Source organism: Zalophus californianus, chromosome 12, assembly GCF_009762305.2.
Source record: "Zalophus californianus isolate mZalCal1 chromosome 12, mZalCal1.pri.v2, whole genome shotgun sequence".
Taxonomy (NCBI): domain Eukaryota; kingdom Metazoa; phylum Chordata; class Mammalia; order Carnivora; family Otariidae; genus Zalophus; species Zalophus californianus.
Genome location: NC_045606.1, coordinates 4,248,906 through 4,272,294, shown reverse-complemented (window position 1 = coordinate 4,272,294; position 23,389 = coordinate 4,248,906). Strand labels below are relative to the sequence as shown.

The following is a 23,389-nucleotide window of genomic DNA, read 5'->3' as shown; positions in this document are numbered from 1 at the left end:
TTATAGTTTCCAATCTCTTTCCCTATTAAGCAACACCGTGGCGAACAGCCTAGTAGTGAGCCTTTGCACGTGTTCTTGGTAAGTGTTCCAGAAGTTTCATGAGTGGGTCAAAAGGCATCTACATTTTTTTAAAAGATTTTATTTATTTATTTGTCAGAGAGAGAGGGAGAGCACACAAGCAGGGGGAGAAGCAGAATCCCCGCTAAGCAGGGAGCCCGATGCAGAACTTGATCCCAGGACCCTGAGATCATGACCTAAGCGAAGGCAGACGCTTAACCGACTGAGCCACCCAGGCGTCCCAGGCATCTTGCGTTTGTAAGGCTTGCCACACATTATCCCATAATTTTTCCTGCAAGGTAGCTCCAGTACACCCTCCTGGATGTGGGCTTCATTCCACCTTCAGATTAATTTGTTTTTAAGGTCACCTGACTGGTTATCTTGGTCAGACCTATACATTCTGGGTCTGCTCACTGGCTTTTAAAGAGTCAGGGAATATTCTCCCAGCAGCCTAGTTTGATCCAGCTGGGCGGGGTGGCAGGGCAGGGAAGCAAGCTTGCAAAAGGCAGGAAGAGGGAATCTGAGGCCTCCTGGGGCCAGGATTCCTTCTGTGGAATTCTTATCTTTGAAACACAAAAATAGAATCCACACAACTCAGAAGTGGCTTATCCTTCACAAAGTGATATTTACCAAATGAAACAGGGTTTTCCAGGATGGCTGTATCTATTGTGACCGCATCAGAATTCCGTGCAACCACAGGCTCCAGCAATGGGGAACCCACCCCTCCCCACCCCCACCCCACTCCCAGAAATCCAGCACTGGAAAGCCAGGACTGGCGGAAAATGTGTGTGTGTGTGTGTGTTTTTTTTTCCTTTGAAACTGAAACACCTGTATCTCCCAACCTAGACATCGCTTAAAATTAGGTTAGGAGACACAAACCACATGCAAGGAACAGATGGTAAGGCCTGAAGCTGATGCAAAATAACCTATCAGAGCTGCTCTAGAAGATGGGCGGAGATGCTGGTCCTAAAGGAGGTTAACAGAGAAGTGGAAGGCGGGGGTCACACGCTTGCTGGCTGGGCTGGCAACTTGGCTTCCCAGGCGGAGGACATCCCCGCACAGACGAGCCCAGACTTTTTGCAAGGACGGTGTTGAAGGACCTAGAAAACACGGCCAGGAAGACAGGAGTGTGCCTGCCTATTTGAATAACCATCTGGACGAGCAATACCAACACTTCAGGGGATGGGCAAGACGAATGCAAGCGTCCCTGGCAGAGGACGAGACCTCGCGGGCGTAGGTAGCTGAACAGGCATTGCGCAGGCAGGCACCAAGACGATGCTCTGGGGGACAGCGGTGCATTCTCCAGGAAGGAGACTTCACAGTGGAGTATTCGCAGCTTAGCTGCAATCACCACAGCCAGTAGGTTTTCAGAAAGAGCATTATTGGGTGTATTTGGACAGCCAATGCAAGACACATCGTTAAAGGAGGGGCGGGATTGTAAGAATTTCCCAAGAAAAAACAAAAACCCAGAGAGGAATTGAGCGAAAGGGCTCGTGTGATGGGAAAGCCTCGTCGATGTGTGTTAGGTCAGTGATACTTCCAGGGCTCTAACTCATGAGGAGTAATAGTGGCTAAAAGTTTCGGTGTTCTCGTATACCGATTCCACAGATGTGGAAAAGCTGAACGGGAGAATGCAGGAGGTATATGGACCATCTGATAACTGGGTTTTCCTTACCATTGCCTAGAGCAACGGTTCTCAAACTTAGAGGACTTCAGGGAGGTGGTCAGAGGAATCTTCATTTTTTTGTTTGAAGACTAACCTTACACAGAACTTCAATACATAAAACCAGACTTCTGTGTCAAGTGGGGATATTACGGGGGGGGGGGGCGGGGAGGAGGGGAGACTGGGAGACCCAGGCCACCGGCCTTCTCAAAGACCTCCTTGAGGACCCCCCTCCTCCAGAAGAGACAGTGGAGACCCCTGGATGAGCCAACGGACCCCAAGATTAGAGGAATATAGAGCAAGGTGGCGTGCACATGTGTCTTTGTAATCAACCAGGTGCCGTTATTATGGGTGGGCGTGGGAGGCTGAGCAACTAAGCTTTATGAGCGTATTTTACCTTCCCGGTGACACTTCCCTTCGGAGTACTCCATGGTCATCCTGGGTAAAGAATCAGGACTTATCCGGTGAAGGGACGTTGTCTCTGCTCCACTGAGCTAAAGCGTGTCCAAGTAACTCTTGATTGCTCTTTTGGTAATTTAACTGCTCTGTGTGTTAGAGAATAAGGGCAACTACACATTGTTGAGGATGCTTACATGACAGATCTGCCCGCTAAGGGTTCTGTGGGTCCGGCCGGGCTCCCGCACTGAGTGCAGTGCCAGGTCTCCAGCACCCATCAGCCTGTGCCTCAGGTCTCCCACTGCTTCCTGCATGGGGGGAAAAAAGAGGAACGAAGGAAGCAGGAAGGATGATGATTCCAAGATGCATGGGTCAGACTGATCAACAGGAGCTCCCTACATGGGAGAAGCACAGAGGGAGAAGGGAGAGCAAACAGTCGCCCCTGGTGTATACAGTGGTGTCCAGGAAAATGTCAGACCTGGAGGAGAGCAGAAGGAGATATAGGGCACAGCCTTGGCTCACCTTCACTCGGTGAGAGATTTTAAGAGGTGGCCTGATTTGCCTAAAAGCCCCCAAAGTCTGGGTGGTGCCGAGACATGACTCACTCCCATGAGCCCGTGTGCCCCGTGGCCCCCAGATTCTCTCACTGTTGGGAGATTTCTACGGTGAATATGTACCACTTTGTGAAAACATTGTCAAGTGAAGATTATTTGCGTGTTGATTTTAAAAAAATATGCCCCGTGAACCACTGAAAATGCAAAACCTTGGAAAGATCATAAAAGATACAAAAGTAAGGTTATTAAGTCAACACATCCCAAACATTAACACATGGTTGACCTGGGATATGGTTCGGACAGAAACATGGAGGAAGTCACCCCTTGAAGATGGTTTCCTCAACAGACAAATGAGGCTAAAAACCGTGATTTTGGTCTAACTCACAGGGCTTCTGTGAAGATAAAATAATAACATGTGTGAATGCTTATATGCTGAAGAAGCCTATAGGGTTGTTTCTAAATGGCAGCAAACCACAAAAGCATGAGGTCTGCGTAGCATCAAGTGCCCGCATTTCCCCCAAGTTCATGTACAAAGACAGACGACATGTGGAGCTGAAGACAGCAAGAGATCAAGTACTTCTCATGGAATAATTCAGGAAGTGCAATGTAATTTCCCTTATTTAGAAAAATGAAAGAAACTTCTTAGCAACTTATATTTAATCTTACTACTTGCCTTTGCTTCAAATAAAGCATTACCTATGAGGAGTGTTTGGGGCAAATTAGATGAGAAAACTATATAATGAGCTTATCAAAAGCAAGCAAGTTAATTTCTCAAGTAGATTATAATTCATCCAACAAAGTTCTAAGATTCCCCCATCTCCCAAGTGCATGAGTGTTTTTGTATGCAATTACCCAGGGGAACATAATTCCTGGGGGTAAAGAAAAAGTCAGAGTACAGACTCCCCACTCTAGAAGAGTGGGAAAACTTGCACTCCAGTGCCATGTCTGGCTCCCTGTGGGGCTTCTGGCCCATTCCTGAAGTTTCCCAAATCTCAGCTCCACGCAAACTGAAAATGGTAACTGTATCTTCTTCACTGGGTGCTTGTAAAGTTGAAAAGAGACAACACTCAGGGCAGTGTTTGGTAAATGTACGCTTTCAATCAGTGTGATTTCCTAGGATGAACATTTCCACTCCTATTTCCCTAGAGATGAGCTTCATTTCCCTAAGCAGACTATGTCTGTCTACAGAGCATACTTCTCGTTTCTATGTCCTAACAAACATCACAAATACCGTTGAGAACACATCCAGTACACCTTTAGGATCACAGGAACCAAATGATCCTTAAATATCAACTGGCTCACATCCCTCTTCTTGCAGATGACACTACAGTGGTCCTTCCAGGAGGCGAGAAACCTGTCTCAGGGCCCATAGTTGGGGACAAAGATGGGAGACGGATACTGGCCTCACAATCCCCCATGAGCTGTCTCTTCCCTTAAAAACCAAAACAAAAAATAATGCACAGGAATAAAAATATTTTGGAAAGGCTGACAAAGAAGAAAGAGACAAACACACACACACACACACAACTTTACCCAAAGAATGAATGAGATATGCCCTATAGGAAAAACCCTCAGAAAGAAAGAATCAGGTGATTTGAAAAAAAAAAAAAAGTCAGATATTATTTCTTTTTCAAGTGAATATTTCACAGATACTGATGGAACTGTTCATGCTGGGGCATTTTTGAACCCAGGAAAGTGGCAACTTCCTGGTTCAACTTAGAAAGTTTATTGTTTTCTTTCCTGTGGGTAGAACATGACAGTGAAGAATTTTCTGGGGACAGAGGGGTATTGAGTAATATATTCCTCCACAGATCAAGAATGCCAACTTCTGTTTGACTAAATGTATGTCCTTATTCTTTTTTTTTAAGATTTTATTTATTTATTTGAGAGAGAGAGAGAGCGCATGAGCAGGGGTGGGCAGAGAGAGAGGGAGAAGCAGCCTCCCCACCGGGCAGGGAGCCCGACATGGGGCTCGATCCCAGGACCCTGAGATCATGACCTGAGCCGAAGGCAGACGCTTAACCGACTGAGCCACCCGGGCGCCCCTGGACATTCTTATTCTGTAACTGTCACTACCCTCAATTTTCAGAAATGGAAAAGACAAAGGGATGTGATTAGGTTTTAGTTCTAGAAGCAGCAAGAAGTAGAAGAAGAATCCTTCAAATCTTTAGGAACAATGGCAGGACCCTTCAGATGCTCTGCTCGCTGTTTAGAATGCTTCAAGTTACATGGACCAAGAGAGCTCTTCGAGTTTTGGAAGTAGCATTTCCTCTGCTAAGTGTACACAAAGTGAATTTCAGATCGAGTCTTGAACCTTCTCAACCACAGGAGAGTTTCCTTTTTCAGGCAGTCTTGGGCCACGGGTCTCCCTTCATTCTTGCTCCCCCAAATCCCACTTTCAAAAGCCAGTGTCCCGGAAAAATGGAGCGTTTAGCCTCATGTTAAGGGCAAGAAAACTATGAGGGAAAAAAGGAGGCTTTTGTTCTGGTGGTGAACAAGATAGGAGATGGGGACACAGACTTGCTCATAAGAAACATTCTGGAGATGTCTGCCTGGGCCGGGGGCTTTCAGCTCTGGCTCTGGGACAGGAGAGGACAGATGGACAGATGCTTCTTGCAAGTGTCACCTCAGAAACTCCTCAAGAGACAGCAAAAACAATGAAAGGGTTTCTTGGCATTTGGAAATTGTTGACATCCTGTGTTTTTGAACTGCTAATCCCCTCTAGCCAAGGCCTGAAACCCCGGGCGGGGCGGGGGGGGGGGGGGGCGGGGGGGGCGGGGGGGCACTAACCCAGAGAGGGACACACACCTTCTCCCCCCTCCTCCACCTCCCTGCAGGCCTGTTGCCCAACAGCCACCAGACCTCTCCCCCCCAGGCCAGTGAGAGGCTTCAAAGAGCCAATCTTTTTTTTTTTTTCATTGAAATCATATTTTGTTGTTGGTGTACTTCCGGTTCAGGGTTCAGAATCAAAGAATGTGCTCAAGGGAAACCAATGCAAATAGAACTTAAAGACAGTAGATACTAGATGTAAAGCGAAAGACCCCCCGTCTTCCATAGCCCATCACCAAACTCCCCAGGGGAAGTCTAGGTCAGTAAATCTCTCTCATGGGCAAGCATGTAGGAAGTGTGTGTGCGTGCGCATGTGCATGTGTGCGTGCGATGTGTGTTTATCCTACAGAACGGATCACACTGTGCACCCTCCCGGACACCGCCGGCACGTTGGCATAGGTCTTGGACGTGTTCCGCTATGAAGGTATTCAGGCCATCCTTGTTCGGAAGAGCGGGATGAACAAGGGAAATGCCCCGGTTTTCGGACATTAGCGTCAATACTGTGGTGAGCATCTGCTCGAAACGCTCCGCGCACTTGTGGGCGCGGCCCTAGGGTGAACTCCTTTTTGCAGCCCAGAGAGTTCAGGTCCACACTTGCCAAATGACCGGAGTAGCTGGCCCAGGGGAGGCGGGAGACGTCTGGGATTGTGGCAAGTACTTGAATCTCCTCCCCTGCACACTCGCCAGTGAGTGAGCTGCCACACGTGTGGCCCCGGTCTCTGTCATGAGGACTGACTTAGACCGGGGCGCAGAATTCAATAAAAACTTAGAAACAGGTGGGGGGGCAGGTCAGCCAGGCCCAGATGACCAGGCCAGGCCATTCTCCAACAGACGCCCACCCGGGATTGGCCAGGAGCCTGGGAGGCTCTGAAAGGTAAAATAATGAAAACCCACAGGCCACAGAGGTTGCTTCTGCAGCCGGACACCTCTGGGTACGGGGCCAGACGGAAGGTGGGCTTCCTATGCTTAGGAACACAGGAGCTATGCTGGGCTTTGCTGGACGGGCTCAGCCCTGCCTAGTGGGACAGTCTGTGACCTGCCCTTAGGCCTCATGTCACATTACCCACAGCTCCACTTCCTGGGTCTCCCAAAATGACAAGAGCCACGTCCAATACGGCTTGAAAAAAAAATGTATGTGGGTGGGGAGCTTACCAGATATTCTGACTTGTGCCTCAAAACTATGCTTTTCAATTTCTTTCTCCCGCTCCCCTCCCTCACTCTTCCTCCCTCTTAAACACCACCATCGGCACCTGTTTGAGGTCCAGAGCAGATCCATCAGTCATTTCCCCCCAAGAGTATCCACATTTATTGGACCTTCTCTGGGGTGCTCTCGGATTTCCCAGCAAAACCCATTTTATGCTTGGAGATTATTCTGCTCAGGTTCTCAACCTGGGATGAGCTTAAGAGTTGCCATAAAACATTGACACGAATTCCATCTTGGTCTTCCCTTTTGCAGGACAGCCTGTCTTCCTCCCTCGGGAACACAGTGAGCGCCGCGGCTCCTGGCACCCCAGGGAGGGGTCCTCATGGGGCCCCCCATACAGGTACCCCACAAGGGTCTCACCTGAAACTCGGGACATGTCTTGACCCTCATCAGCGTCCATTGTCCTCAGGTTATCTGAGAAAGAGAGGAACGGATTTTAGTTTAAAGCAAATTACTAATAAGATACGAAAGAGAGAAAGAGAGAGAAAGAAAGAGAGAGAGAGACATTCTATGTATTTAACGGCAAGGTTATCTACCAAGAATAATGCATTTTCCTCCTCACATACTTGCTGGAGTATCAGACTGGCACAGACCTTGATCCTTTTAAAAACAGCATTACAAAGATTTATAAAAATATCATTACAAGCACAGGAGGACCAAATTTGTTATTTATTGTTAATTTCCTACCGCATAATAACCCAAAATGCAAACTGACTGCAACAAAATTAAGCAGAAAATTAAATGGCCCTGGGTCATTGTAGGCACAGAATTCATTCTCTTGGCTGATCCATAGTTATGTTCTTTCTAATTTACTGAGCATGCATCGATGAACCTTGAGTCAGCTTGGTGACACGCGTACAATCAGCAATCAAAAAACGAAGCAATTTGCTGAAGAATGTCTCATTTACCCAGGCAGGGCTGCATATGTGAGCAGCTCTCGCACTCCCTCCATCAATAATGAATACACCTCCAGCCTGGCAGATGGGCAACATGGGCGCTTCCGTCTTTGTCCCCCACTCTTTCAGGGACTCTGCCTCAGACGTCGCTAGTGCACTCACGCAGGGAGAAGGGAAGCTCATGATGGCAGCAAAGCGAGGCCGGGAGAGCACCCAAACCTTCCTGTTTGCTGACACATGGCTTGGCTCCTCACATTGGTTTAAAAACAGAAAACCCACTGGGAAGAGCCGCCCTTGGTGGTGAGAGCGAATGTCCTGCCCCGAGGGACCAGCCGCTGCATGTGCCGGTGGGTGCCCTCGGGGTCCTGGCCCGGCCTCAGAGGTCGTGGGTGCCCTAGCGGATGACCTCTGGGAGCCCCGTGGACAGGGAAATCTGTGGCCTCAGCAGCAGGTGACCTCAACGAAATCTGCTCATTTATGCTCTGCTGGACAACCTGGCAAGACAGACCTTCTCTAAGCAACAAACTGAGTCCATCTGTTGAATTGAACTCAGGTCACCTCTGTTTCAGTGTTGGTAGGGAGGTGCACCTCTGTCTCTTTGGTTCAGGTGTGTGGATCTGAGCTGTGAGGCCAGTTTGCAGCAGACCCGGCGACAGATGGTGGGGGTGGGGGTTCAGGGGACCGAACTATGTAGTCAGGGGCAAATACATGCATATATATAATAGCCTTTACGGTGCCTGTGGACTCCGTATCTTCAATTTCTGTAGTATCAGTACTAGTCACGAAGAAGACAAGAATGACTGTCACTTCTTCTGGATGGGGAGGGGTTTTCTTCTATTTCTGAAAGCCACTGAACAGGTCTGAAGTGTGACCTGAATTTTCCAGGCTGCTGTGCGGCGCAGGGCTACGGCCGCTGACCACAGAAGGGAAAAAGGCCCGTGGCCCCACCTGTGTGTCTGCCCTGAGACTGAGGGTCCACAAGTCGGCCAAAGCTGAACTAAGCAGCCCCTGGAGCCAGCTCGAAACCGGCCGTATGCCCAGCGTCTCATAGACCCCCAGGTACAAAAGGCAAAAAAAAAATCCATGAGTCTTCTGAAACCGTCCAAACAATTATAAAGAGACAGGATGGACTCCAATGAGAAAAATCTTTGTCATCTTTGGATGGTATGAATGTGAGATTCACTACTCCCTGAAGGCAGGTACAGTGTTTTATTGTGGTGTCACAGACCTGTCTTGAAACGTCCCTGTGTTGAGTGGTGAGACGGATGGCAGAACTCGAATCTTGGCTGTAACCAATCCTGGGCTAACACAGAATTTGTAGAATGTTGACTTGGATTCTTCTAGCCATGCGGGTGATAACGTTTTTTACAACTTTTTTTTTTTTTTTTTACAAAGACCCATAACTTCCACACACACAGAGATTTTTACAAAAACAGGATGCTAAATGCATTCCAAGTGGTCTCTTGTAAACTATTTGTTTCATTTAATCCACCACGTCTTTTTGTTTTGCACATCTACGTCAAGGTCCTCATTTCAGTGGCTATCAACTTCTCAGCTGTAGGGCTGATTTATCCAGTTCCCCAGTGTAGATCGGAGCTATTCCCAAGTAGAGGACAGACTGTTTCCTAAGGCCCCACAGATGGCTCCCCACCTTGGCTCTAAGGGAGAAGGTGTGCTCCCTCGAGGCACGGAGGGGACCCTCTGTGTTCGAGACCAGGGGCACAATCCATCCTTCCCAGGTTGCCCATCATGCATCCATCCACTCAGGTGGGAGATGCGACAAGTGCCACAAAGCAGAACACAGATGGTCTGAGGTCCAGACCAGGCTCTGCTGGGCGGGAGAGCCCTTGCCCTGGGCAGTCACCTGGCTTGTGTGTCTTGTGTGTCCCTTCCTGGAAGCAGCCCCACCTCAGCAGCCACCTGTACAATCCGGACAGTGGGTGTGCTGGGGGCCGGCCACACCGAGCAGAGGACCATGAACTGGTGTCAACACGCCAGTTCCCATTTTCACGAAACGTCCACTCCCACCCCGCCACCCCCACCCTGTGGAACTCCACTGGGTAATCAGCACCACTGAGATTTTCAAACACACTCCCAACCAACCCTACTGCATGTGGGTGTGCAGCCATGCTGGGAGGGCCCCCTTGCTTGGGCTAATGGATGTTTGTCACCACTGTTCTGACCTTCTTGATAATTTGGGGGCAGGGCCCAACTTTCCAGGCTGCGCTGGGTCCTGTGGATGCTGTGGCCCCGGTCCTGCCTGCCTGTCATGCAGGGGTGCAGGACTTGACAAGCTCCCGAATCTGCATCTCTTGGGATGGAACAGTCGTGACTTTTTTTGTAAAAGTGATGGCTTTTGGGCAAAGACCAAACAAATAAATCGATGATGGGAAACGGACTGAGGGAGAGGAAATTTCACCCCCTCCAAGACCAGAGGTTACAGAGGGGCAGCTGTGGGGGGCCTGGGAAGGGGCAGTGGGACACCACCCCCATCCCAGCTACTGCATGCACGACCCAGGCTCTGTGCTTACTCTCACACAGTACTGACTAAGCCCTCTTTTCCTACATGGAAGCTGTGTCCAATGCCAAGTGGAAAACAGAGTGTGGGCTGGATATGGTGTCTGCTGTCAATGAGTTTATGATCAGAAAGATGAGTTCATCACACAAGTGGACTCATGACCTGTTTTTGGAAACTGGCCCCTAAACAAAACCCAGGACCACAAGCCTGGAAAGGGAGATGCCAGAGGCAAGGAGTATTTCACAGATGTGAACTGTGATTTTCTCCCCCGCACGGGAAACCCAAACAACTGAAGGCCAGAGCTCCACTGATTGACACGGCAGAAAACACAACACCAGCAAACACCGGGCACCTGGGCAGTTCCTACAGCCCTGAAGGCTCTCATTGTTTCTCTGGAGCAAGCAGTTCTGAATCTCGCACATGGGGAAACAGATGCAGAGATAAGTGAAGCCCAATGTGACAGTGGCTGTAGCTGGCCATCCCTCTAGGGGAGCACAGCCAGCTGTCGCAAGCCACTGCCCACCTTCTCCTCCCACTCTGGAGTGGTCCCGGAGTTGAACGTCTCTTCCTGTCTTTCCTTCTGTCTCCTTCATCCCTCCTCCCTTCCTCTCCGTGTCTCTGTCTCTGTGTCTGTCTGGTCCTTCTGCTCCAACGAGACTTTCCTGGTGTCAGCTCAAGGGGGTTGGCATATCAGTGACTCCAGAAAGTGGGGGGATGCAGAGGATCGAGCAAAAGACGTGAGAGACAGGAGCAAAGCTGGCCCGGAACATCTGTGCTTTGCCAGCGGCCTCGCCAGGGAAACAGGGTCTTATTGCCAGTGCTGGCCCCGTGGAGGAGCTTCCCTCGGGGACAGGGAGACTCTGGAAACATCCCCCCACCTCACCAACCCTGTCCTTCTTTCCTTCTTCCATGCCCACGAGGGACTGGGACCTGGCTGTCTCCTGGGAAGAAGCGCCCTGGGCAGTCGTGGCTCCCGAGTCAAGGGGTGGGCAAGTCTCCAGGAGCGTCCTCACTTGTACCTGTGAGTGAGCAGGCGGCCCCAAGAACAGCCCCGAGAGCCGAAGGGAGCCCCGAGGGCCACTGGCAGGTACGCAGGGCTGGTGGTGGTCCTCGGCCCCTCCTCACAGGCCCCCTCTTTGCCCTAAGATGAACACCTCTCTTCACAGCACTCTCCCATATACTTCTGAAAAGGCGAGTCAGAATTAATGAAGTCGAAATGAAAAGCCAGATGCCCGTCAAGAACCACAACTTGATTCCTTTTCGAGCGACCGACATCATGGCTATCCCAGCACCGCCAAGTGCACAGCGGGCCCGACCGGCTGTGAGGACCGCCGGTGGTCACTCAGAACGAGCCATTCCCTGGGAGGACCTAGCACCTCCATAAGCTTTACAGATCCTCAGTTCTCTGCGGTTTAAATTACGCACGCACGCGCACACACACACACACACACACACACACACACACACACACACACACAAAGTCATGTCCGTACAGAGAATACTGGTAATGATGCTGTCCTGCCTGTTTGAAAGTTGCTAACAGAGCAAATCTTAAAAGCACCCATCACACACGTGTTTTTGTGACCGTGTGTGGTGACAGCTCCGAGACTCATCGTGGGGATCACTTTGCAACGCACACAAATACTGAATCATCGTGCTGTACACCCGACGCTAATATAATGTTACATATCGATTATGCTTCAATCAAAACAAATACATAAATACCTAAAAACAGTGCCTTTCCTCTCCCCTAAGACACATGGGTCCAACGCTATCTCATTTCTTAAGTACTTTTTATGTGCCAGAAGAAGATGGTGAAGGAATGGATACTGGTCTTAGCAGGCTTTACTTAAGCAACTGACTATGGCATTTAACCGCAAAGAACCACAAGACTGTCCATGTCGTCCACCTCGCCCACCATTTTATGTGAGTGCCTGGTACAGCATCTAACATGGATCTAGTATTCAAGACTCATTTGCTAAATGTGTATCTTTAATCTTCACAATTAAGCCATATGATTACGATTATTGTACATAATCCATATTATTTCCATTCGATGGGTGAGAAAGATAGAGGCTAACCATACAGCAGCCCCCCAAGGGCGCACAACTAGACAACAACAGAGTGAACTTGAACCCACAACTGCTCGACGGAGACGTGTTCTTCACTCCACCACTCCTGCCTGTGTGAACCTCACAGCCCAGCACCGTGGTCCCAAATTTCAAATGGGCAATGGACAAGGAGTGGATGTTACCTGTATCCTGACAGAAAAGGGGTGTGCCCTTTGTAATACTCTACAGGTAAGGCAACCTTCATCACAAAACTTCTCCAATAAAGTTAAATTCTCCTTATTTGATAAGATGTGCACTATTGATTTTTTTTCCTCCCTGACGAGTGAAGTTGCACTAGCGGTTCCAATTCGGGGTTATTTCCTTATACGCTCAATGATGCTTATTTAGAAGGGGCTAGGCATGCGGGGAAAACACAGTCCAAGCCTATAATCTATTTAAAATGCCTTAGGTCGGGCGCCTGGGTGGCTCAGATGGTTAAGTGTCTGCCTTTGGCTCAGGTCATGATCCCAGAGTCCTGGGATCAAGTCCCGCATCGGGCTCCCTGCTCCTTGGGAGCCTGCTTCTCCCTCTGCCTCTCTCTCTCTCTCTCTCTCTCTGTCTCTCATGAATAAATAAATAAAAAAAAGTTTAAAAAAATAAATAAAATAAAATGCCTTAGGTCACAGACCTCTTTAATGAAACCCATTATTCCTGCCCAGGGAGAGCTCTTTCATTTTCAGATTGGTAGATTTTATTTTTGCAAATCCATCATATCACTGTGAATTACAGTGTATCTTAAAAAAAAAAGAAATGTTCCAAGAGAAAGCTAAGGCAATCTGCCAGGTCTTTGTGTCTGGTGAGGGGGACCTTATAGGTTTTCCTAACAACTTGACAAAACAGGTCAGGAGAACATAGAAACTTCTGGGCACTCTTATTTCATTTCTGATTCTTTCCATTTTTCAAAAATTAGCTGCCAATCTACACATTTTCATGATTATTCCACAGAGTATTGCGGCGCAAATAACAATGAAAAACAAGATTTCAACAGGACAGCAGGGAATCCAATTTGGCTTTCAGACTGCGCCCCCTCCCCCTTATTTAACTGAGCCACAGAAAACGCCTCCAGTGGTTTGTTCTACTTGGAACCTGCTTTTTGAGGGCAAATTAGCTCAGATGTGCAATTCTGTCCTCACAATTTTTTTTTCCTAGGGGCAGGAACTGATATGCAAAAGAGGAAGGGTCTGGGGACTTGAGGAAGCCTTTTCAAAATACAGCTAAAAACCACGCTGCTTGAAAACAGTCTCAGCAAAGAGAGATTTAATATAGAAGGGAAAGATCACGCGAATATTGCAAAATGGCATCATGGAGCCACCTGTCTCAAAGTGAGGTATAAAAAAAGATGGGAGATATTGTATTCGACATTTTTTTTTTTTTAAACAGAGAAAGCAGAGTTAGAGACATTTACCCTCAGCACAGGTCCAGAGCAGGACTTCCAGGGGCCTGGGAAGGTCCTGGCACTGCACTTCTCCTATGCAGAGAAGTGACTTCTCGGTAAAGACCGCTCTGCCCCTAGACCACAGGCTCTCAAACTACAAGTAAGGACTATATAGACAGCAACCGTAGCAGAAACATACACACTCAAAAATTTACATATGCATTTATAGGACTTTTCCTGATTTTGACTGTCATCATGGGCCACTTCCTAAGCAGCTTCCTCAAATATAAATGGCTTTTTACACTTCACTTAATCACTTAAGTCAAAATATCTAAGTTTAGAATCATTTCCTTCTACCCTCTTCCCAGTTTTAGAAGACCTTCATGCATGGCCAGCAACTGTGCAACAAAAATGAGACTTAAACGTCTTGAAAAAAATATGTATAAAAACTGCCTCCTAAATAATGATTGACATGGATATATTCCCAAAAGTGCTGATGGTTTTGTCATTTATTATTATAAAGTGAGGAGACAGGAGCCCAGGCACAATTTTGTGTTCCTATTTTTTTTCAAAGTTTTGTTTGCACTTTAAAAAAAGTGGATAAATACAAAGTTACCATATTCACTAAGTGTTTTACTCAGCAAGGCAATGGGCCATCCTCACAAAGGATACAGTATCTTATCCTGCCCTCTTAGCAGCGACTTTACTTACCATATTAGCAGCAGATACTTTCATGGGGACACGTGAAAGCTCAAAATTAAAACTGAGCATGCAAATCCACTTGTATTGTATACCCGTAACATTCCAAAAAAAAAAAAAAAGCACTTGTAATGCTGGGACTTCTATAAGGCCACTGGGTTTTGTTTTGTTTTGTTTTTTTAATGCATGTCTTCTGTAAGCTTTCCTGGCAAAAGATTTAATTTATTTAGACCCCAAGAAGTAAAATTATCCAAGTCTTGACAAGCATGTCTAGTTGTTCACAAATCCATACAAATACGTTTATCTCCAATAACTGAAAAGTCACGGCCGATTCGCCCACCAAGAACACTCTCCTAGGTACTGTAACCCGTTTTTCTTTTTTTTTCCATTTTAGATAAGTCTCTGTTGTCTGGCTGGTAGTGAGACAAGACAAGATCTATAAATCCAGATACACACACACACACACACACACACACACACACACACACACACAGAGAGAGAGAGAGAGAGAGAGAAAATGTGTTCCAGAGCAAACATGTCCCAGGATTCATTGTTACCCAGATATCTACCTTTTATTCCTTGCAATGGAAAAGGCTGTTTGGGGAGGGGCACCTCTAAGAGAAGAGGTCTCATCTTGGCTCTAGAGAGGGGGCTGCAGACACCCTGATGACGGGATCCCCCCCACATGAAGGCCACATGGCTTCTGGGCCAACAGGAAATTCTCCCTGCAAGATGTGAGTTCTGAGCTCCCCAGTTCTACTGGCAACACGGATCACCAACTCAAATCACTTGAAATAAGGTAACCTCATGAAAATGATTAAAAATCCTATGGCCACAGTTTTAAACTACGTTCACAGAACATAGGAATGTGGATCCGCAAATCAGGTTCTTTGAATCCTAGCCCGAGCTCTTAGTAGCTGGAGAACTCTGGAATTCACCTTGTTCACCCAACCTCAAATGGTCCCACTGAAGTCAAATCAAGCTGTTTCGAGAAGAGTAAAAGGGAGAAGAAATGCATTCGGTAAGTTATCTGGTCAGAACGATTCCTCTGGCAATACACCAAATGATCATGGAAGAGAATACCACTTGGTAGTCTCAGCTGCCTCTTTAAGTTGGAGCAAATTAGCAAGAAAAGTTCTAGCTTTCCATTTTATTCTGCGACAGAGAGCTCAGTCCCAGCTGCGCTATCACCCCAACCTGGAGGGCTCCTGAAAACAAAATGCCCAACACCACAGAACAAATGACAAGGTCCATATGAGTGCGAGATCCTAGTGGCTATGCACCCCCCACCCCCAGCATGCTTGGAGCCCATTCTCTAATCTACAACCTTTAGCCTATAAGGTCCTCATGCAGACCCAGCAGGGAAGTGGGGAGGGGGGCGGGCGGAGGGAGTCATCAGTAGAACTTCACAGAAGCCTACAACTTCCTCATTTGTAGGGCCACAAAAATCGGCCTGTCTTTATTTGTAACCTAGCAGAGAAATGCTCTTGTCCGTCAGACAGCAAAATAGAGGAAAACTCATTTTAAACACTACCGTCCGATTCTCCTGCAGCCCTTAAATGAGCCTAAATTATTTACTTTCAATGCTTCGCTTTAAGTATTTTGCTGTTGCTGTTCAGCAAGTTTCATTTCTTTCACAAGAGCCTGGTCTGCTCTAAACAGAGCTGGAAATTCTTTAAATTCAGGGAAACACATACAACTCCAGGCAGAAGCAGGAAAACATGTGCAGAAAAGCACTAGAAATTTCCAAACCATTTTTAAATGGTAATTAATGGCCTTATCTCTAACAACCTCAGATAATTAGCAGTGTGATTTTGGTTTAATGAAGTGGGATACACAATTTATCAATATGTTTTCACTGTGGATCTCTTTGAATATCATTTTAATTTTCCGCCCTCCACAAAACTCACCACAAAGGAGGAGGAAAAGGTCACTTTTTCAGGCTGGAAAGTGGGGCTCGCACCAGGGGGTCGCTGGCTCGCTCTCTCTGCTTGCATTAAAAGCACGGGAGGACGTTTCAGAGTGTCTCACAAGCAAGCTCATAAAAGATCAATTCCTCATTTTCATTTCTCCTAAAGATTCTAAAGTAAACATTTTCCCCCTGGGGGCCAAGGAGGTGTCTTATGTGCTCTTTCATGTGCTCCAGGCTGACCAGTGAAAATCGGATTCCACGAGAAAAATTCACCCCAAACGGAGGAATCAATATCCCTAGTGGAACTCTTAGCTTCAGTAAAGGACTCTGAGCCATATTGTTCCATTTTAAATCGTTTCAAACTAACAGAAAACGCTTTAGAGGGCTGGTATCAGTATGATCTCCAAAATGGAGCCTGAAACTCTATGTCGGGATGCATAAGAGCACTTAAAAATACTTTATGCTGTTCTTTCTCCGTTGTTTCCATAGACTACCATGGCACCCCCCCCCAAAAGAAAGAAGGAAGAGGGAGAGAGAGGGAGGGAGAAGAAAGGGCAGGGAAGGAGGGTGGAGGGACATTGCTCGGTGCCCCCTTCCCATCCCATTGCGCCCCCCCCCCCCCCGCCCCGCAATCCCCAGCCGGGGAGCCCTGCACCCTGTCCAGGACTGCTAACTTTTGGCGCCAAAACAGCAGGAAGAGTCAGATTTCCTTCAGCAGTGAGCTGATTGCCAGAGAAAAATGAATCATTGCACACTTGAGTGAGAAAATATGAAGAAGGCACTTTTCCACTAATTAGGCCCCATTTTAGGCAATTCGTTAAGCGGTGGCCCCGCGCCACCAGCCATCAGGAGGTGGAGCACGGGACAACCCGAAAGCAGAGCGTGCAAATGGTGCATAATGATGCTCTCCATCACCCCAGACAGGCGGCGGAGGGGTGCCGGGCAGGGGCCAGGCGCAGGCCACCGGGAAGAGAGGCCACACCGGCTGGCCCCCGGCCATGCAAGCACAGCAGAGAGGAGAGAAAGTGCGTGGCACTCACCAGTCTACCCGAGCCTCCCCGACACCGAGGGGGTGCTGCCTTCCCACACCAATCCCGCCTTTGGAAGATGGGGGTCTTCGGGCCCTGGGCCGCGCGTGGAGTCCCCTCCACTCAGCCACCTGGGAGGGACCCTGCTGCCCCAGGGTGGCAGGCCGGGAGGCCCTCTCCTCCGCCACCGCCTTCACACTCCACTAGGGCGGAAAGAAAGGTGGAACCATTTGCCAAATATGCAAAAAAGGAGGGAAGATAGTTTTCTCTCAGGAAAACATGGGCAGGAAGGGAGCGTGAGCTTCCTGTGCCGACCAAAACGGGTTCAGAGATTATTAGGACGTCTGATTTGACAGGCTTGTGGTGGAGGCTGGCGCTCTTTTAGTCAACAGGAATTGCGAGTTCCCCAAAGGCCGAAGTGGCGGCGGGAGAAGGGAAGCAGGGCCAGGCCTGCGCTGGGGAAGACAACGGGCCCCACGCCTGGGACTTGGGGTTTTTACCACTTTTACCAGTTTATCGCCAGGCGGGTCACTGAAGGCACCTGTGGGTCCCGCCTGTTGATCACAGGACACAAAGCCAACGGAAGCCAGGAGGCCGTCGGCCTGTAGGGGAGATCTCAGCTGGTGCCCCGCGGGCCCTTCTCAGGAGTGACCCCCAGCGACACACACACACACACACACACACACACACACACACACACACACACACACACGGAAGCCGGGGAGGCCTTGCCTCCTCCCCGCTCAGGAACGCGTGCACAGCGCCCTTTGTCTGGCTGGGTTTTACGCTGCACGTTTTGTCACGTCCGAGAGATATTTGTCAGAAGAGCATCACATGTTTAAAAACGATGTCAAACAAAAGCCCTTACGGGAACAGCGCAGAAGATGCAAAGACAGGGGCGTGTATCACAGGAGCTGCAGAGAGAGACCGGGCGTGAAGGCGTTTCTGGAACTGCCAAGAACACAGTAACACCTTGGGGGTCTCCAAGATGAAACCGGTGGGAGTGTCCAGAAGTCCCCACGGGAAAGACCAGTCATGTCGCTGCTGCTGAGTCTGGTCTGGGGTGTGTACCAGCCCCATTTCTATTTCCCTCCCCATCTGAACTTTGTGTGTGTGTGTGTTTCACACCACTATTTTGCAATGCAACCTCCCCAACATCTAGATCACACATGTACCTGTGCCCAGTGTGAGCAAAACAATGATCCGTCTCAAGGTGTAAACAAGATCAATGGTTCTCCTTTTATAAGCCTGCGAGGATGGGTCACTTGTCACTTTTACATCTCTTGTTTTCACCTGAGAAATGGCATGATTACACACACATGCCTGAGGGCTCCAAAAAACACCAGCGTACAGACCCAGGGCAGGGAGAAACCTTCACGACCAGGGTGAGACGTACAGCATCTTGTGGCCAGAAGAAGGAGTCACAATCCCCGAAAAAGCTTGTCAGGCTGACAAATCACAAGGGTTGCCAGAGAACCTTAAGGGGACTTGGTCTGCTCTCTGTGAGTGTGATCCCCTGAACGAATCTCCATCAGAATAAGGCAACGAAAACCAGTAGTTATTTCATAGTGAAATTATTTCATAATTGCAAAGATTAGAGGAGGGGGAAAAACACACAAATGCCACGAAATGGTGCTATCCTTGACAGATTCTGGGTTAATAGTGTTAGGCAGACACCCAAAGTATCACATCATTTACGTCTACACTCAACAGTATAAATAGGAAAATCCATCCTGCTTTAGTGAAAGGTAAAAACCAACCAAACACACAGAACCTAAAAGGAGGGGTTTTATTACTCAGGTCAGGTCTGTGCGATATGAAGACTCTTTCTCACCCTGCCCCCATGCCTCTCTCTCTGTGCCGTGTGCATGCTGTGTGTGTGTGTGTGTGTGTGCACTCATTGAATTTCTTTATTTTCTATATCTATCCATGCACACATAATCTTGAAATAAACACAGAACACCTGTACGTGTGGGGGCGGGGGTGTTTTGTCGCAGGGCCCGCAGAAGACAGCGTTGCTTCACATTTGCAAAGTTTGACATTTAAGTTGACAATAAGCTACCATATGACCCAAACACGAAACACACCAATTCAAATCAAGGGGGAAATATCCCCCCAAAAGAACCATCATCCATCCTCAAACTCTTAAGTCTCTAGCCAAGTGAGAAGACTCAGTGGCCTCCAGCACCGTGGGGCTTCAGACCTCTTGGCCAGGAAATTCACTAGGATTGTAATTTTTCAACAAAGGAAATGGCGCCAAGGACAGTCACCGTGTATCCTCTCTCAGGAGACCACGGACCAAGTTCTCAAAAGGGTACACAAGCACACTTTTTCTTACAGACCCACAGGCTCACCCTTTGAGACCGAGCTGATGGGCTGCTCTTGTTACCATGCTTCTGAATTCGGAGGATGTGTAATGTTGCAAGATGCAGCCCTTCAATTAAAGCCCTGGTGAATTACACAAACAAGCAAGCATGCTGGAGTTTCTAGAGCTCCTGCCTTTGACTATCACCATGAAACAAAAGGGGAGGAAAGCACGACCATTTAACTCAATAATCTATTCTGGCATCAGCTCTGGTGGACTCCAAGACCGGGAAGCACCTTTTTTTTTTTTTTTTTTTGTCGCATAAAAAAAGGTATAAACGCGTATGTTCCTGGAAAGTTTTGAAATCGGATATATTCTATCAAACCAGAAGTGTACAGGGTTTTAAAATGTGACATCACTATTTACATCTGTGCATACAAGTTATTTTTTTAACATGTTCTGCATATTCTATGATGGAAGCAGGTAATCTTCCCGTCACAGATATCTGGCACCGTTTAATTTTTTTTTGCCACATACCAAATAACCTGATTTGCCACTGAAACAATTCTGACATTGAATCTGAAAAAATACTTAAATTGGTACTTTTAAAATTCCATATAAAAGATGGGTCCAATGAGCCTCATCAAACACCTTCAAACAAAGAAACAAATTCACGAGGCTCCTACCATTTCCTGCAGTTTTCTGTCTCCTCTCAACTCAGAACCAAGTGAACCAATCCTTGCAACCCTTTCAATTTCTATGAAAGTTTAACTATTGTCCAGATGAAATATTTTCAACCTCCATACATTTTGTCCCCTTAACAGAAGTTGATTTGGCTACCAAGCAGGTATTCCTTCAACAGCAGTTTGTGTCTCCAAGTTTAAAACAAGATACCTGGGAGCTGAGATGCATGGGCCGGAGCAGGATGGGAAAGGAGCAGTTGGGCAAGCTTGCCTTGAATTCGCTCCTGCCGGTGCAGCCCAGAGCCGGGAGGGAGGGGGGGAGGGGGGGAGGACTGCATTTGAAAGCTGTGCTTGTCCAGTCTCTCGGTCTCTACATGCCATATTCTGTCCCTCCAAATTAAAAGAAAAAACAATCTCACCTTCTCTCCCCCCCCCCATTCCTTAGGAATCACCCGGGATCCTTGATGATTTTTTTTTTTAAATACATTGCAAATCGAGTCGCAAGTAACCCGACGCCTTATTACCAGGGAGTTTCGAAACCTGAGAGCCAAAATCGCAGCCAGCAGAAGTCCTACTAACTTTTCAAACCGGGATAATTCTTCATTTTGCAGAAAGCGAGTTCAGACACGATCTAATTATTTTACAGTAGAAGCAAAATGCTCTCACCTCAGAAATAAAAGAAAGCTCTTTACGAATGACTTTGTAAAGCCTGACTTCCGTGATCTAGAGGCATGTATCAGTTTAAATATAACTGGAGCTAGAACGTCCTCCTCATGGTAACAGCGGGGCGGCTCACAAGCGTCCCACTGCCGGCCTGGCCCTGTGCCTGTGGTCACAGCACAAGTTGGCGGAGGCTCTGACAAAAGTCAGGGCTCTCTCCGTCCCCAGAAAGGGGAGGCGGACCTGAGCGAAACCAGGGGTTACAATCTTACTGCCTTGTCTGGTCCTCTCGTTCTTTCCTTCTCTCTCTCTCTTTTTTTAAACCACCAGCTACTCGGAGTTTTCCTATTGAAATTCAATTTGAAAACACTCACGTGGATTTGTGCGTCGCACTTTGGGGGCCAAGACTGATCCTCGGGCGCGAAGAGCAACCTCGGGGCCGGGGCTCCCTCTGCCCTGCCGGGCTCGCCCGGGGCCGACCGCCTCGCCACCTCCAAGGTCCCGCCCGGGCTCGGCGGCTCTCCGCGGGGACCCAGGGGCTGTCGCCGCAGTCGCCGCCCCGGGCGCGGGCGGCGCATGCACTTGTTAGAATGCCCTGCTAACTTGGCCGCCGAGCTCTTCCCAGCTTTCTTTCACAATGACTTCCTGAAGTTGCTCACTCGCATTGTTCCCCATTTCTCCGCCACCCTCCCCACCCCCCGCGGGCTCCGACCCGGCTTTCGCGCTCGCGGCCGGCCGGCTTGCCCCGAGCGCACAGCGCCGCCCACGGGCCGCGCACCTGGGCTCCCTCCGCGCCGCGCCCCGCGGGCCGGCGCCTCGCCACCTGCGGCCGCCCAGATTGGCGGCGGCCCGAGCGCGCGCCCGCCGCCCGCGCTCCGCAAACTTTGGGGAGGTGCACACCTCCGGCCGCCGCCCGACCGGCCCGCAGCCGCCCCGCCCCGCGCGCACGGCCCTGCCCTCGCCCGGCTCGCCGCTCCGCAACACGGAGCGGCGACCCGGGCGCGGTGCGGCGCGGCGCGGGACTCGGAGCGGGGCGCTCAGCCGGGAGCGGAGGGGGGACTCGGAGCGGGGCGCAGAGACGGGCGCGGGGCGGAACAGGGATCCGGGCGCGGAGCGGGGCGCAGAGCGGGGTGCGCCGCCTCCGCCCCCGCCCCGCCGCGGAGTGGCCGGCTCCCGCGGTGCCGTCTGCCCGCAACTCGGGGACCGCGCGCACAAACTTTGCCAGGGCGCGCGGCTGGCTCCCGGCCCCCGGGGCCGCTGGGGCGGCGGCGGGCGCGGGCCGTACCTGCTGGCGCCGCCGCCGGCTGCAGCCCGCTCGCCCGCGCCAGGCCCGCTCGGCGCGCCGCCGCCACCCCCGCGCGCAGCGCGCCCGGGCCCTCCCCTCGCCGCCGCGCTTCCTCATTCCAGCGCCGCATCGCGCCGCGGCCCCGCGCGGCAGGTGGCGGCCGGCTGTCTGCGCCCCGGACCCGGTGGCGGGATCGGCCGCGGCGCCGCGGGGCCCGCGCTTAACCCTTGGGGGCCCGGCGCGGGCGGGGCAGCTGGAGGCGGGGGCCGCTGGCCGCGCCGCGAGGACCCTCGGGACGCGGGACATCGTGAAGCACTTTCCCCAGTGGCTCGGGGCGTCCACTGCCCGCCCAGCTCCACTTCCCTCGAACTGGGGCCACTGGGCTCCCAGGTTCTGGCTGCGACCCCGGGTGACGAGTGCCCACCCGAGGGGGTGGGAAAAGTTGATCCTCCGCAAGTGAGGGGAAGGTGCAATTCATTTTCCCAGACAACCAATGGAATACCTCTCGTCTCTCTTCCCTCCCACCTGCTCAGGCAGCAGCTAGGATCGCGCCTTCCATCTGGCCCGTGTGCACACGCAAGTGTGAAGGGACGCCTGCGGGAGGAGGTGACACCAAAGGCAGTCCTGCAGCCTGGCTCCGCGGCTCTTGGCACCTCAGACCCCTCCCTCCCTGTGTGGGTCTCCGTTGAAAGAGGAATGTCGCTCACACAGAGCACCTCTTCACACTCTGCCGGGAGCCCATCATTCCGATTAGCCAGGCCCCACCCGAGCCAGAGCCAGGCGAGAGTGCTCAGTGTGAGCAGAAGCGGGAGAATTGTGAATTCAGTTGATTTGCCCTGATCCCCCTTGGGCGTTAAGGGAGGGACAGAGGTGAGTGAGGCCCCAGCCCTGCCCTTCAAGACTTGTGCAGGCCTCCCAGGTGGAGACAGGTAAGGTGTGTAAAATGTCATTTCGGGCCCTTGAGTGTGGCAGGGAATGGTGGCCACCGGGGAAGGCTGTGGCCCCACTGAGGAGGCTGCTGGTGGCACTCTTGTGGACCGGCTTTGCCTGGTGCCATCCTTGGGAGAAGTCTCTTCTACCTTGCGTGAACCACAGGCAGCATCCGGACAAATTCTTCCTGGACCACTTGTACAACAACTACTGCTCACTTCGTGCTGAGAGACGTTTTGATGTTCTGAGCCCTGAGCCCATTGACTCCCCCTGTTTGGAGCCCA

General features: G+C 50.1%; 1 protein-coding gene across 12 annotated transcripts in view; it reads right to left on the bottom strand.

Annotated features, from left to right (window-relative positions):
• Positions 1 to 22,194, bottom strand: part of IKZF1 (IKAROS family zinc finger 1) — a 103,225-nt gene extending 81,031 nt beyond the window's left edge. For 3 of the 12 annotated variants that reach the window (XM_027573850.2, XM_027573849.2, XM_027573852.2), the window contains exons 1-2: positions 21,265 to 21,605; positions 7,064 to 7,117 (exon numbers count right to left, since the gene is read on the bottom strand). In XM_027573850.2, the coding sequence (XP_027429651.1) occupies positions 7,064 to 7,103 (40 nt within the window). In that variant the 5' untranslated portion in view covers positions 7,104 to 7,117; positions 21,265 to 21,605. Of the gene's footprint in view, positions 1 to 7,063; positions 7,118 to 17,254; positions 17,427 to 21,264; positions 21,618 to 22,175 lie in introns of those variants that run through there. The other 9 variants (XM_027573853.2, XM_027573854.2, XM_027573846.2 and 6 more) reach the window with 8 other exon arrangements.
• Positions 22,195 to 23,389: the final 1,195 nt, after the last annotated feature.